This window comes from Lasiodiplodia theobromae (assembly GCF_012971845.1).
Source record: "Lasiodiplodia theobromae strain AM2As chromosome Unknown scaffold_23, whole genome shotgun sequence".
Taxonomy (NCBI): domain Eukaryota; kingdom Fungi; phylum Ascomycota; class Dothideomycetes; order Botryosphaeriales; family Botryosphaeriaceae; genus Lasiodiplodia; species Lasiodiplodia theobromae.
The window spans coordinates 351,999-362,965 of record NW_023336439.1 but is presented as its reverse complement, the minus strand read 5'-3'; the positions used below and the strand labels follow the sequence as shown (position 1 = coordinate 362,965).

At 55.9% G+C, this 10,967-nt stretch overlaps 3 protein-coding genes across 3 annotated transcripts; all 3 read right to left on the bottom strand.

Moving 5' to 3' along the window:
• Window positions 1-2,063: 2,063 nt before the first annotated feature.
• Window positions 2,064-2,389, bottom strand: LTHEOB_7622 (uncharacterized protein; the record flags this gene model as incomplete). The annotated part of the gene is made up of 2 exons (XM_035517009.1): window positions 2,064-2,073; window positions 2,148-2,389. 2 exons carry the CDS (start codon window positions 2,387-2,389, stop codon window positions 2,064-2,066), a joined length of 252 nt encoding a protein of 83 aa, XP_035371131.1.
• A 1,514-nt stretch (window positions 2,390-3,903) lies between these two features.
• Window positions 3,904-6,567, bottom strand: LTHEOB_7621 (uncharacterized protein; the record flags this gene model as incomplete). The annotated part of the gene is made up of 2 exons (XM_035517008.1): window positions 3,904-6,174; window positions 6,418-6,567. 2 exons carry the CDS (start codon window positions 6,565-6,567, stop codon window positions 3,904-3,906), a joined length of 2,421 nt encoding a protein of 806 aa, XP_035371130.1.
• A 723-nt stretch (window positions 6,568-7,290) lies between these two features.
• LTHEOB_7620 (Transcription-silencing protein) lies at window positions 7,291-9,515 on the bottom strand (the record flags this gene model as incomplete). The annotated part of the gene is made up of 2 exons (XM_035517007.1): window positions 7,291-9,257; window positions 9,347-9,515. The coding sequence occupies 2 exons, from the start codon at window positions 9,513-9,515 to the stop codon at window positions 7,291-7,293; spliced, it is 2,136 nt and encodes a 711-aa protein (XP_035371129.1).
• Between the last annotated feature and the right edge of the window lie 1,452 nt (window positions 9,516-10,967).

The window sequence follows — 10,967 nt, the reverse complement described above, 5'->3', positions numbered from 1 at the left end:
AAATACTTAACTAGGTAGAAAATAAGGACTAAGTAGATGGTTAACTAGATAGCGGCTATAGACCCTACTTAGCTAACTAAGCTGACTACGAATTTGATATAATAAGCAGTGTGCTAGTCTGTAACTACGCCTCTTCTACGTACTTGAATTGCAGCTAGGTGGCTAATACGTAGTCGACACGAAATTCTACCGCTGTAGATTGTCTGAATTGTCGACCTTTAGACTGGTTAGTCTATAAGTACCTCTCTTCTACGCAATTAGATTACGAAGTCCTCGGGTAGTGTAGCAGTGGAAGGCGTGTAGATAGATGGCTTTTTCTTTACATTTTATGCAGATCCAGTGTCTGGCTCTGAAGTCCCACCGACGATGCTGTTTGGCCGCACACTTCGTTCCACAAGTAGCGCACCGGCCCCCGAAGTTATCCGGCCTGTGCGACCTGTGTTTGCGAAGATGCTCGAGGGGCTTGCAGAATCGAAACAGGTCGAGAAAAGTGCCTGTAATGATATTGGTCCGGAGATCATAGTCGTGGACGGTCCTCAGCAGCATCATCATCACCCCCTCGCAGATGCTAAACAGATACGTGCCGGACTCGGAATCTTGGAAGATCATAAACGGTCTATAGGGGGTATTGCAGCCGATAGCTAGCACAAATTCGCTCATGCCATGGGTAGTTGAAGCTATCGTCCGGACGTGAATGTATAATTATTAATTCGACATTTACATCCGGATGATAGCTTCAACTACCCATGTATGTTCTTTTCTTTTCTTTTGTTTTAAAATAAACAAGAACTGAGGTATACTTACTCCGTGTTCTAGGGCCTTGCCATTCCTCGCGCCAGGCATCGGCTGCAGTAACACTCTGTAAATTTCCGAGCCTCTGATATTCTCGACCATACACCAAAACCCTACAATGGATGGAAATGAGTATCAACAAGGCTGGGCGCTCATCACCAGCGTACAAACAAAATGCTGAAGGACAACACTGTTTACGCTTCGCATCTCGTATCAGCATTACACACGAGTGAATTCTGGCTATCAACGGTGTATGACACAGGTGTTAAGGCAACATAGATGAACCTCTCCGGGGCGGGAGTAGAGCAATCTCAGCAAGCGACAACACCATCTGTCGTTTTCTTTCCAGCTCGTACATTGATAGATTGGTTCTTTGGGGTAAACATGCAATTCACGGTGCGGTTTTTCAAGGCTAAGTTTGGACGTGGGGCGAGATGTGTGGAGCCATGTCGCGTGGAGCTCCTGCAGGGTCCCTCTACCCATTTGAAGGATGGCGGTCTGGGCACGTGGCGCTGGGGGTAAGGAAGTTGGCTTTGAGGGTGTTTGGCGACTTGGTCAGCGGGTTGGAGATAGGGGCGCGGAACGGGGTTGAGTTGGAGATGTACTTGAAGCGGTCATAGCACGCTGCTTGTTGTGTGGTTGAGCAAGTGTGCCGTTTTGTCGTAATACCCCATTACTGATCAAATTACTGCTTGGCTTCGAAAAGACCACAAACATATCATCACTCCTGCAAGAACAAAGATTGACTAACAAAATTAGACATGGAGTATCAACACAGAGTAGTATCTGTAATATATGAAGAAAATCCATACTCCTTCACCTCACCAGCATCTTGAAATAATGCCATCCAAAACCATGACGTCTTGTTGGAGAAGAAGTAGGAATATAGAACATTCTGATATACAAGATTGTCGACAGTAATACACGTAGAAATACTTGAAGCAGAAACCCAAAGACAAACAACGCCAGAGCCAGTACATATCGGTGTATCCCTCCAAAACAAGAAATCCTCCCACCCCCGAGGCGAAAAGAATCGTAGCCGCCGTTCAATGATACCAGTGAGCCTTAATGGAATCCCCTCCGCCGGTGTCCAATGCCAAACCCAGAAAGGAAAGCAGCCCAATAGCGGCCAGCGAGCAACACGTGAGGTCAGTCTCGCGGCAAATCAATGATCTGAAACCGAGGAATCCACCCTAAACGATCGACCTTTCCTTAGGCCGACCACGAGAAAGATCGCTTGAACGTCCCGTGACGCTTTCAGCAAAAAGTGCTTACACAAAACTGCAACAAACCGACGTTAGCACATTGATCCACCAAATAGCTTGGGAGGGAAAATGTCATCAAGATGAACTCACCTCATGACTCCACCGCCCACCACGACGCCCCTCCACAAGTCATCCGCCTCCTCCCAGCCCTCAACGTCCAGCAGATCCTCATCTCCGCTGTACTTGCACCGCAGCACCTTCGCCGTCGCCGCGTCCACGTTGCCGTTGCCGGGGAGGAACGAAAACAGCTCCACCAGCGCGGTCCAGTATCTGGTGATCGCGGACGGGGTCGACGAGGCCGACTTCTTCATGGCCGAGGTATCGTGAGACATTTTTTCCGTGTCTTCCTAAAAAATTTCCCGTTCTCTCACGTGGACTGAAACTTTCTCTCTCCAACAAACGCGTGGGGTAATGCTACCCGATGTGGAGCAAGAGGGAAAAAAAAAACGTGGAGTGGAGTTCGGCAGAGGCGGTTTGTCCCGGCGGTCGCTCCCGAGTGCGCGGTTGGGGGGGTTCGTTGGTAATGTGGGACCGGGGTTGCGTTCGTCACAGCGGAGCCTCTCAGTACGAATTTTTTGCTTGCACTTTTTTCTACTGCTCCTCTTTTCTGCTTGACTAGTTGCCCGGTTGTCGCGGTAACTAGCGATGACCCCTCAAGCTGTTGCTGTAGTCGAAACACTTGTGTGGAGTTTTGGTGGCGCGGTGACCGGTGAGGGCGGCTAAAACAGCTTGTTGTAGGAAGGAGGACCGGCGATGGTGGAGATCGACTGACTCTGCAGCAGCAGGAACAACACTGAAAGCTGGAGGCGAAATAGGAGGGTAGAGGAAAGTACGACGGTGAATGTTTGACAGGAGTATCAAGCACGTTCTCTCTACGAAGAACGGACCATTATTATAACACAGACATAAAGACGTCGAAGAGCTAGGCGGACACAGACGCCTCTCAGCGCAACGGCCGCCATCCGCACAGCCCGCCCTCGCGTCGTCCGACACGCAACGCAACACGCCCTCACCGCAGAAATGAAGAGAAAACCTTGTCGTCAGCCTCGTCTGCCTTGCTTTTCGTCGCCTCAGACTGCGAATGAGATTGCAGACAATGAGTTGTTAGCAATACGTTGGCAATCTGCACGCACGCACGGCCCGCCGGGGACTGAGGAAAGGAAGAAAACTGAGCTGTTCAAAAGATCAAAAGGTGGTTTGTGGGTTGAACGAGAAAATCATTTCCCGATTCCTCCTCGCCTTTCCCATTGTGAGATCTACCAACATTTTCCAGAAGCATTCCCAATGCGACGGCTCCAAGAGAGGCCAATGCGACCCTTGCCAACACGGACTTTTGACCTGTCCGCGTCGTGATCCCGAAACCAAAGTGCGTGTATGTACAGAAACGACAGTACAGCTCAGCGACAGAGGGCAAACAGCGTGGGAACAAGAGACGAACACTTCAACTAGGCCCGTGCAGCCAGACCCACAAACACACAAAGGACAGCAGCGAGAACTCTATCGAATCATTAAGGAAAGGGTAACGAAACGCGCAGATGACTAGGCGAACCACCCGTGGGGTATCGTAAAACGACGTCTTTCTATCACTTGAGCTCCCGCGGTCTTATGGGAAGAATAGGGTATCTCCTCCACGTGCGCTTTCCAGATGAGTTTAAACAGCAATAACAATAACAATGACACATGCGACCGTCCAAACACCGTATGCCCGTGATCTCGAGTACAAACGCCAAACAAACATATTTCAAGTGTGATTTTCCAATAGTGGGTGACAAAGAGGATGTGAACGAGTGACAAGTAAGCAAAGCGTCAGGTAATCGTACAGACTTCTTACAGCGCCCCACAGTCATCACGCACCGGCTGCCGTAGTTTCCGACGGCGGCTCGATCCTGATCTGCGGCTCCGTGCGAACGGGGCTGCCGCCGGCCTCAGCGAGGCTTTCCCTCAGAGCGTCGACGTCGACCTCGTCCTTCTGGACGACGACCTTGAACGGCGCCTTCGTCGATGGGCCGAGGCCGTGGATGGGCCCGGCCTGGTTGATGCCGGGCGAACGGTGCTTGAGCGACTTGGACCGGCGGGGCATCGTGGCAGAAGTCGACGGCACTTCGGTAGTGGCCGTTGACGAGGAATTGGTCGACGACGCCGTGCTGGAGCTGCTCGCACGGCCGTCTTTCGTCGCTGGAGCCTGCGCGTTGGGCGACAGCGAAGTCGTGGTTGATGTGCTGGCAGCGGCTTCTGCAGCCGTGGCTTCAGCTGCGCGAGTCGGTGTGGGCGCGAAGCCCCACTTGCCAAAAACCCATCCGCCCACTTTGCGGCCAATGCCTCCGCCCGAGTTGTTTTGTTTGGGCCGAGCACTCTGACCACCAGTGCGCTGATCCGTAGTGAAGCCTGCGAGTAGACTGCGGTGCGCCGCGCTAGCGTCTTGGTCGTGGCGATAGGAGATGCTCGGACGCGCGACCATGTTGCTAAGGCTGGCCATGGCCTGAGAAGAGGGGCTGCTAGGCGCAAAGTAAATCTGCGATGGCCGCGCGTGTACCGAAATGTCCATGCCACGCACCGAGAGGAGAGACTCGTGCGATGTGGCACGGCGCAGACCGTGGCCAATCTGGCCATTGGTGTACACCTCGTCGGAATCCTGCGCTTCAGGCGTTGTCAGGTCGACGGCCGAGATGTCGGCATCCGAAGACGTCTCCTGCTCCTCTGTGATGATATCTTGATAGATTGGCGAGAGGCTGTCAAGCTCCTCTTCCGAGATGCGCGACGATGCGGTTGCGCTGACTTCGATAGGCGGGGCGGCCTTAGCGTGGAGCTTGAACGCCGCAGGCGTCGTGAGGGTCCTGGCGGGACCCTTGCCTCTGGTTGTAATCGGAGCAAAGTCAGGCGATCCGGGGTCATTGTTGCTTTCGGGACTCGTGGGTCGTGAAGAATCCTGGCCGGCGTCGCTGAACATGCGATCGAAAATGGACGACGTGCGTCGTGAGTAGGGAGAGCTGGGCACCGACGACGGGGCCATGGAGACGCCCGTTTGGTGGCTTGCGACCGACCAGCGATGGGCATGGCCTTTGGCGGTACTAGGAATGGTAACGGCTGTTTGAGAAAGAATGGTAGCGGCAGAAGAAGGAGTCGTAGGGCGGGGGTTAGAGATGGAAGAGCGGGGAGTGTGCATTCCCGAAGGCGGTGCGAAGTGGCTGGGGGTAACAACGCTCCGTCTCTTCTTTGAAGACCTGCGCTGCAGGTGGCCCTTCCTGGGTTCCTTGGCTGCAGTAGGCGCGGCGTGGTAATGGTGGTGAACGTGGAGTTGGCGCGGCTCCTTGGGGGTTTCCTGCGGCGGCTCCGGCTCCTCCAAACCCAGCTCTTTCTGCAAACTTGGTCCGCTAGGCTCTTCCGAAGCCTCGCTCATCGGCTGGTGGAGCAGAAGCTGCTCTCTCAGCCGCTCGACCTCGTCGTTGGAGTTCATGAGCATCTCACGAAGCTCCACGATGCCGAGTTGCAGGTTCGCGTTGTCTTGGAGGATGTCCTTGACAAAGTGCGAAACCACATTCGTGCCTGTCTTATCGTGATTGCCGGCCTTCGCAGCAGCAGCGCCCTTCAGCCTGCCGGCAGCCGTCTCCAGCTCGCGCTCCACAGCCCGACGCCGCTCCATGCGGCTCACCACCTCGACATGGCGCTCGCGCTCCTCCTTGGCCTCCTTTTCGATTCGCTCGATCTGCTCCGACAGGGCAGCGATGGTCTGCTCTGCCTTCCTCCAGCGCTTGACAGCCGACTTCTCGTCCTTGGAAGTGGTGCTCAGCTTGTTCTGCAGCTCCTGCTGCTCTCTCTCCAGCTCGGCCAGTTGTCTTTCCAGGCTCTCGGTGCGGGATGCGAGGTTGGTCATGCGCTGCAGTTCCTCCTGCGTCTCCATCAGCGCGGCCGTCAGCTCGTGACAATGCGCATCGGTCTCGGAGGCGGCATTGTTGATGGCCTCGAGTTGGTCGAGCAGGGCGCGGTTCTCTTGCACCGTCTTCGCGTTGCGGGCCTCGAGTTCGGCCTTGTCGTGCTCGAGGGACTCAATCTTGGCGGCCATGCGACGGCGTTCCGCTTCGCTGTCGGCGATGTATGCTTCATGACGCTGGAGCAGAGCCTGCAGGCTAAAGGTCAGCGGCGAGAGCATAATAAAACGGCGGCGAACTAGACTGCAAATAACGGCGCACGGGTCGGCCCAGCACGGATGCACGCCTTAACTAGGCCTGGTGTTGACGTGCTGGGATCTTGGCTTAATCTCATGAGGGAGATCGTGGAGGATGCCAGGGATGAACGGGGCCGTTCGAGATGAACAGGCGAGCAACGTGTTTGCTGCTGGGTGGAACAGGGCGGTTGCACTCACCTGGCCAAGCTGGGCGGCGGTTTGGACGTCGCGCTCCAGGCTCTCGAGCAGCTCGCCGTTGTGGCTCAGGAATGCGCAGTCGGTGCGGCCACAACAACACTGCGGAATGCCGGGCGAGGCGCTAGTGCGCGGGCTGAGGGGCTCGTCCATGGTGGTGTGAGGCGAGGGATGCTTTCAAGGCGGCCTTTTAGCCTCCATCAGCACCTGGGGAAGGGAGGGTGCCTCTGGGGCCGCTGGGGTTGTTGTTTAGGAGCGCGTAGGAGATGAGTGTTGAGTGGGGACCGCGCACCGGCGCTTTCAGCGTTCCTGACCGGCGCTCGGCCGGCAGCGATTATCGCTGCGCTAAATGGCGGCGCAGCCTGGTGCCGAGCAGATCTCTTTACCGCCGCACGCCTCAGCCACTTGCCCAGCACCGCGGCGCACAGCGTGCCCTGATGTGTCACGAGGCCCCACTTCCCCATGACGTTTGACCGCCGCCCGCGGCCAGGCCCAGTACACCTCGCACGCGATGTTGGGCGCAGCTCAGCCCGCGCCCGAGTCCAAGCCTCGTACTGGTCATAATTCGCTATCTGCACGCCCCTCATCGCGACGCAGCCCGACACGCCGGGCAGACGCAGGGCTCGCCGTGGAAACGTGGGCATGCAGCCCGTCAGCAGCCCCCCGATCGCGTTAGTGCCTGCTAGTCTACCAATACCGTTCCTGAACCACCGCCCGACGCCTGTCCCGCGGTCCCGTACGTCTGCCCTACCGTACACATCTTTTTTTCCGACTTTTGGCTGTGGCAAACAACGGTTGCGTCCCGTTCCGACGCCGAACCGGCCAAAAGACCTAAGCCCTAAACCGAGCTGCGCCCCTGCAGGTGCCATCCGCCGCCTACCCGTTGCGAAACCCTAATCGCCTCTGCTTCTTAGACTGCGCCGGCGCCTCATCTAGCATAATGACGTCGTCACTCTCGCTCTCGGCCGGCTCCTCGTCGCTCTGAGCGAGACCAACGTTTCCGGCAAGCTCGTCGATGAGCTGATCGGCCGCCGCCTCATCGTCGTCATCTTCCATCATGCTAGTATGGGGTCTTTTGAGGGTTTCCTGTGTCCCTTCCATTCTTTCATCGCGCTCTTCCGGGACATTGATCGCCCGCCATGAGTTGAACATCGAGCTCCCGCTGCTGCTTGTCCGTAACGGGCGCTCCGCTAGCGCTGTCTTCTTCAGCGCGAGCTTATCCTCACTCCCGGCGCTACCCTCCTTGACCTTGAGCAGTTTGCGCCATGTTTTGGGGTCGCGAGATTTGTCGTGTTTGCCGACTTCGTGACCATTTACTGTCGCAAGGTCCAGTGCTTCAACACGACTGTCGCCCCAAAACCATGACTTGCCCTTCTCGATCTTGGAGTATTCCTGCGACGAATACTGCCGCGCCCGCAATAGGCCCTCAAGACCTCTTGATAGCTCCGGACCTTGCTCATTATTGTAGCTGGAAGACTTCGAGGGAAACCACAGCTGCATTGCCTCAGCTTCGAAGCAGCGGCCGAGAATACGGTTAAAGGGAATGCGTAAGCTTTTCTCTGGATCATGCAACCAGTACCATTCATCTTCGTACCCTTCAATCGGTGTTCCACTCCTCTCTGTTTCTGTAAGAGGAATTCGGCTTGCGGCGCGCATTGGCTCCGTTGTAAACGCTTTGCCGGTTATGTGGACAAATGAGTTGTAGGGATGACCCTGGTCATAGTCATCGTCACTTGCCGTGTCCAAGTTCACGAAATTCAACTTGATAGACGTGATTTTCAAAATGTCCGTGACGTCCGCCCCTTGCTGTCTTGGCATCAAGCGTACAGTGTCGCCACACAGGACTAACTCCGAGCCAATGTAGATCCCTCGGCAGGCGACCGATGCAGTCGGCCACGTACCCACGAACCGCTGTTTTTCTACGAGCGAGAACGAGGACATGGCTGTGAAGGCATGTTTGATTGTGGGATGCCAGTCGTCTTCGGAAATTCCGCAGAGAAATTCAGACCAGAAAGCGAAAGGGCGTATTGCAGTTAAAGGAAGGTACTTGTGCTGCTTGGACAACTGCTTTAGAGGGCTATTTGGGTCAGGTATCAGCTCAACCCTGAAGCCGGAATAGTTGCGTTGGTATTGCTTCTCAGTCTCAGTGGTCAAGTCCTCCACGCGCGGCGTCTCAGCTGCGGCTTGCGTGATGACACCGGCCTCCCACCGCGGATGAGAGCCGAATCGGCGTTGAACGGTGCTCCAGACTTTGTACTGTCCAGTAGCGTCGTCGAAGCAAATCTCAGTGGCGTCGGGTGACAAGTTGCGTACAAACAGTACAAGCTCTCCCGGCCGGGGAATCCAATGGCCCTGTTTTGATAGCTTATCGAGAAGCTTTGGAAGGCAGTTACGTTCAGCCCTCCAATCTAAGCTTAAGGTCTCTTTAATGGGCTCATTGACATGGCCTTCGCGCTTCAGCTTGTCAATGAGGTTTCGATAAATGTCGGGTGTGCCCTCATCATCTGTGCGTAATTCCGATGTATCGACTTGGCGCGGTCTGCCCTTGAACTTTGGAAGAATCTTCTGTACAGCCTGAACTGAGGCATGCTTCGTGCTTGAAGACGGTGCCGTTGAAGCCTTTCCTCTGGCCCCGCTGTTGCAGATGGTACATGGGCATCCGATATTACTTCCCTTGTTGTTCATGAGATGGAGGAAATGGGGAAAGAATCTATTGGGGGAATCAAAAGTCATCCCCTCCGGATGGCCATACGCCCATTTGTCGATGTGTTGAGGCTGGTTCTTCCTAGGCCTGCCCCAGACAGTGTAACCATGTGGCAATCTGTCCAAAGTGTATGCAACTCCTGTACATGATCAGCCATGATCATGAGTTCATCGTCAGGCTGCCGCGCGGTCTGTGCAAATTAGGAACGGCATGATGGTATCGCCTCACCTTTATGAAATTCGCCGCGCTCCTTCATCCAGGATTCTGCGAGCTTCTCCAGATAGATCGCCGGTGGGTCCTGCAGCCTGTACTCTGCGCGAGTTGGACAATGTGTAGGGTCGCCATCGGAGTAGGGCTCGATGGGAACCACGACGGTGCCGGCGTACGGAGGGGCCATGGTGAGCCGGAGCCTTTAGGTCAAATTAGACTGACGCCCGCGCGCAATGGCTTGGGCGCCGTTGGCGGGCGTTGGACGAAGCTGGAAGCGTGCCCGAAGTGCGACGGGCAGCGTTAGGTATGGCTTGTCCAGGAACGAGCGTAAAGCCCGAAGTTGAGCCTGCAAAAAGACGTCGCAGCTTAAGCGGTGGGTGTGCGGCGGGTATGCGGCGAGGTGCAGTGTGCTGGTAATAGTGTTGCTTGATGGAATGTCACTGGCAGAGCAAGCGAAACGGAGGATCGAAAGCGGCAGTCGGAGCTCGGAGCGACCCCGCTGATGCAGTCGCATGTGGGAGCGTCGTGGGTGTTTGTGATGCGTTCATGCAGGGGCCGCGCCGTGCCTGGCGGGTGCCGGCGCCGACCCACCCGAGCCAGGAAGGCAGTGGAGGAACCTATCACTGCTTGTACTACACGCCTCAACGCCCAGCAAACACCACAACTCTCTGAGAGCTTCCCAACTCTTGCCGCCAGAGACACGGCGTGTTTCAGGTCGCGCCGCAGCCGGCTCCCGAATCTCCTGCAGCTCGCATGGCTCCACCTGCGCTTTCGGCCTGATCGACTCGTTTACATTCCGCGTCTGAAGCGAGCGGCGGCGCGCTATCCCAGTCTCGCGCATACGATCTCCGGCGGCCGGCCTCTGATTGGCACACCCCAGCCCGTGCCAGTTATGGTCTGCTCATTTCAATATCGTGGCGCCTCCGGCTCGCAATCGCTGACTCCTGTCTCGTGGTCCAACTCAAAGCCGCATGAGACGAGAGTCGTGAATCAGGTCTCCACCGACCTACACGGCCGGGATCGACCGCATACATATACCAATTGCCCGCTCGCCGTCTCCGTATCCCGGTCTCGTCCCGTCTCTCCCTTCACCATGCGCCGTCGCGCCTGAACCCAATTGGAGAGCCTATCTCCAGATTATGCCGCCGCAGCCAACCAGGGAATCCTGCCGTCCACCCCTTTCGGTTTTCTACCTTACCGGTCCATCTTAACGGCCCGCCCTTAGCCTACCGTCTCCTCGCTGCGTGGAACGCAGCCATAAAGCCCAGCCATGAAGATATTTAACCAGAAGGGCTCCTTGCGGGAAGTCCTGACTCCGGCTGAGAAGAAAATATCACTACCGTCGGGTCAGCGTCTTTCCGCCATCATGTCAACTCAATCGCCGACAGTCCCGCATCGCTCATCCCTCCATAATAAGAATCTCGAAAATATCGAAGAGTCTTCCACAAGCAGCGTGCTCAGAGGGAAGGGGGGGATCCAGAGCACCGTTTGGTCCGATGGAGGAATTCTCGGAAACAATCGCCGGAGTGCAAGGCGTGGAGTATTGTGGAGATTAGTCCTCATCGCTGCGATTATTATTGCGGCCATCATCGCCCTCTCTCTTGGCCTGGTCTTCGGCTTGCGGAAGACGAACAACCAT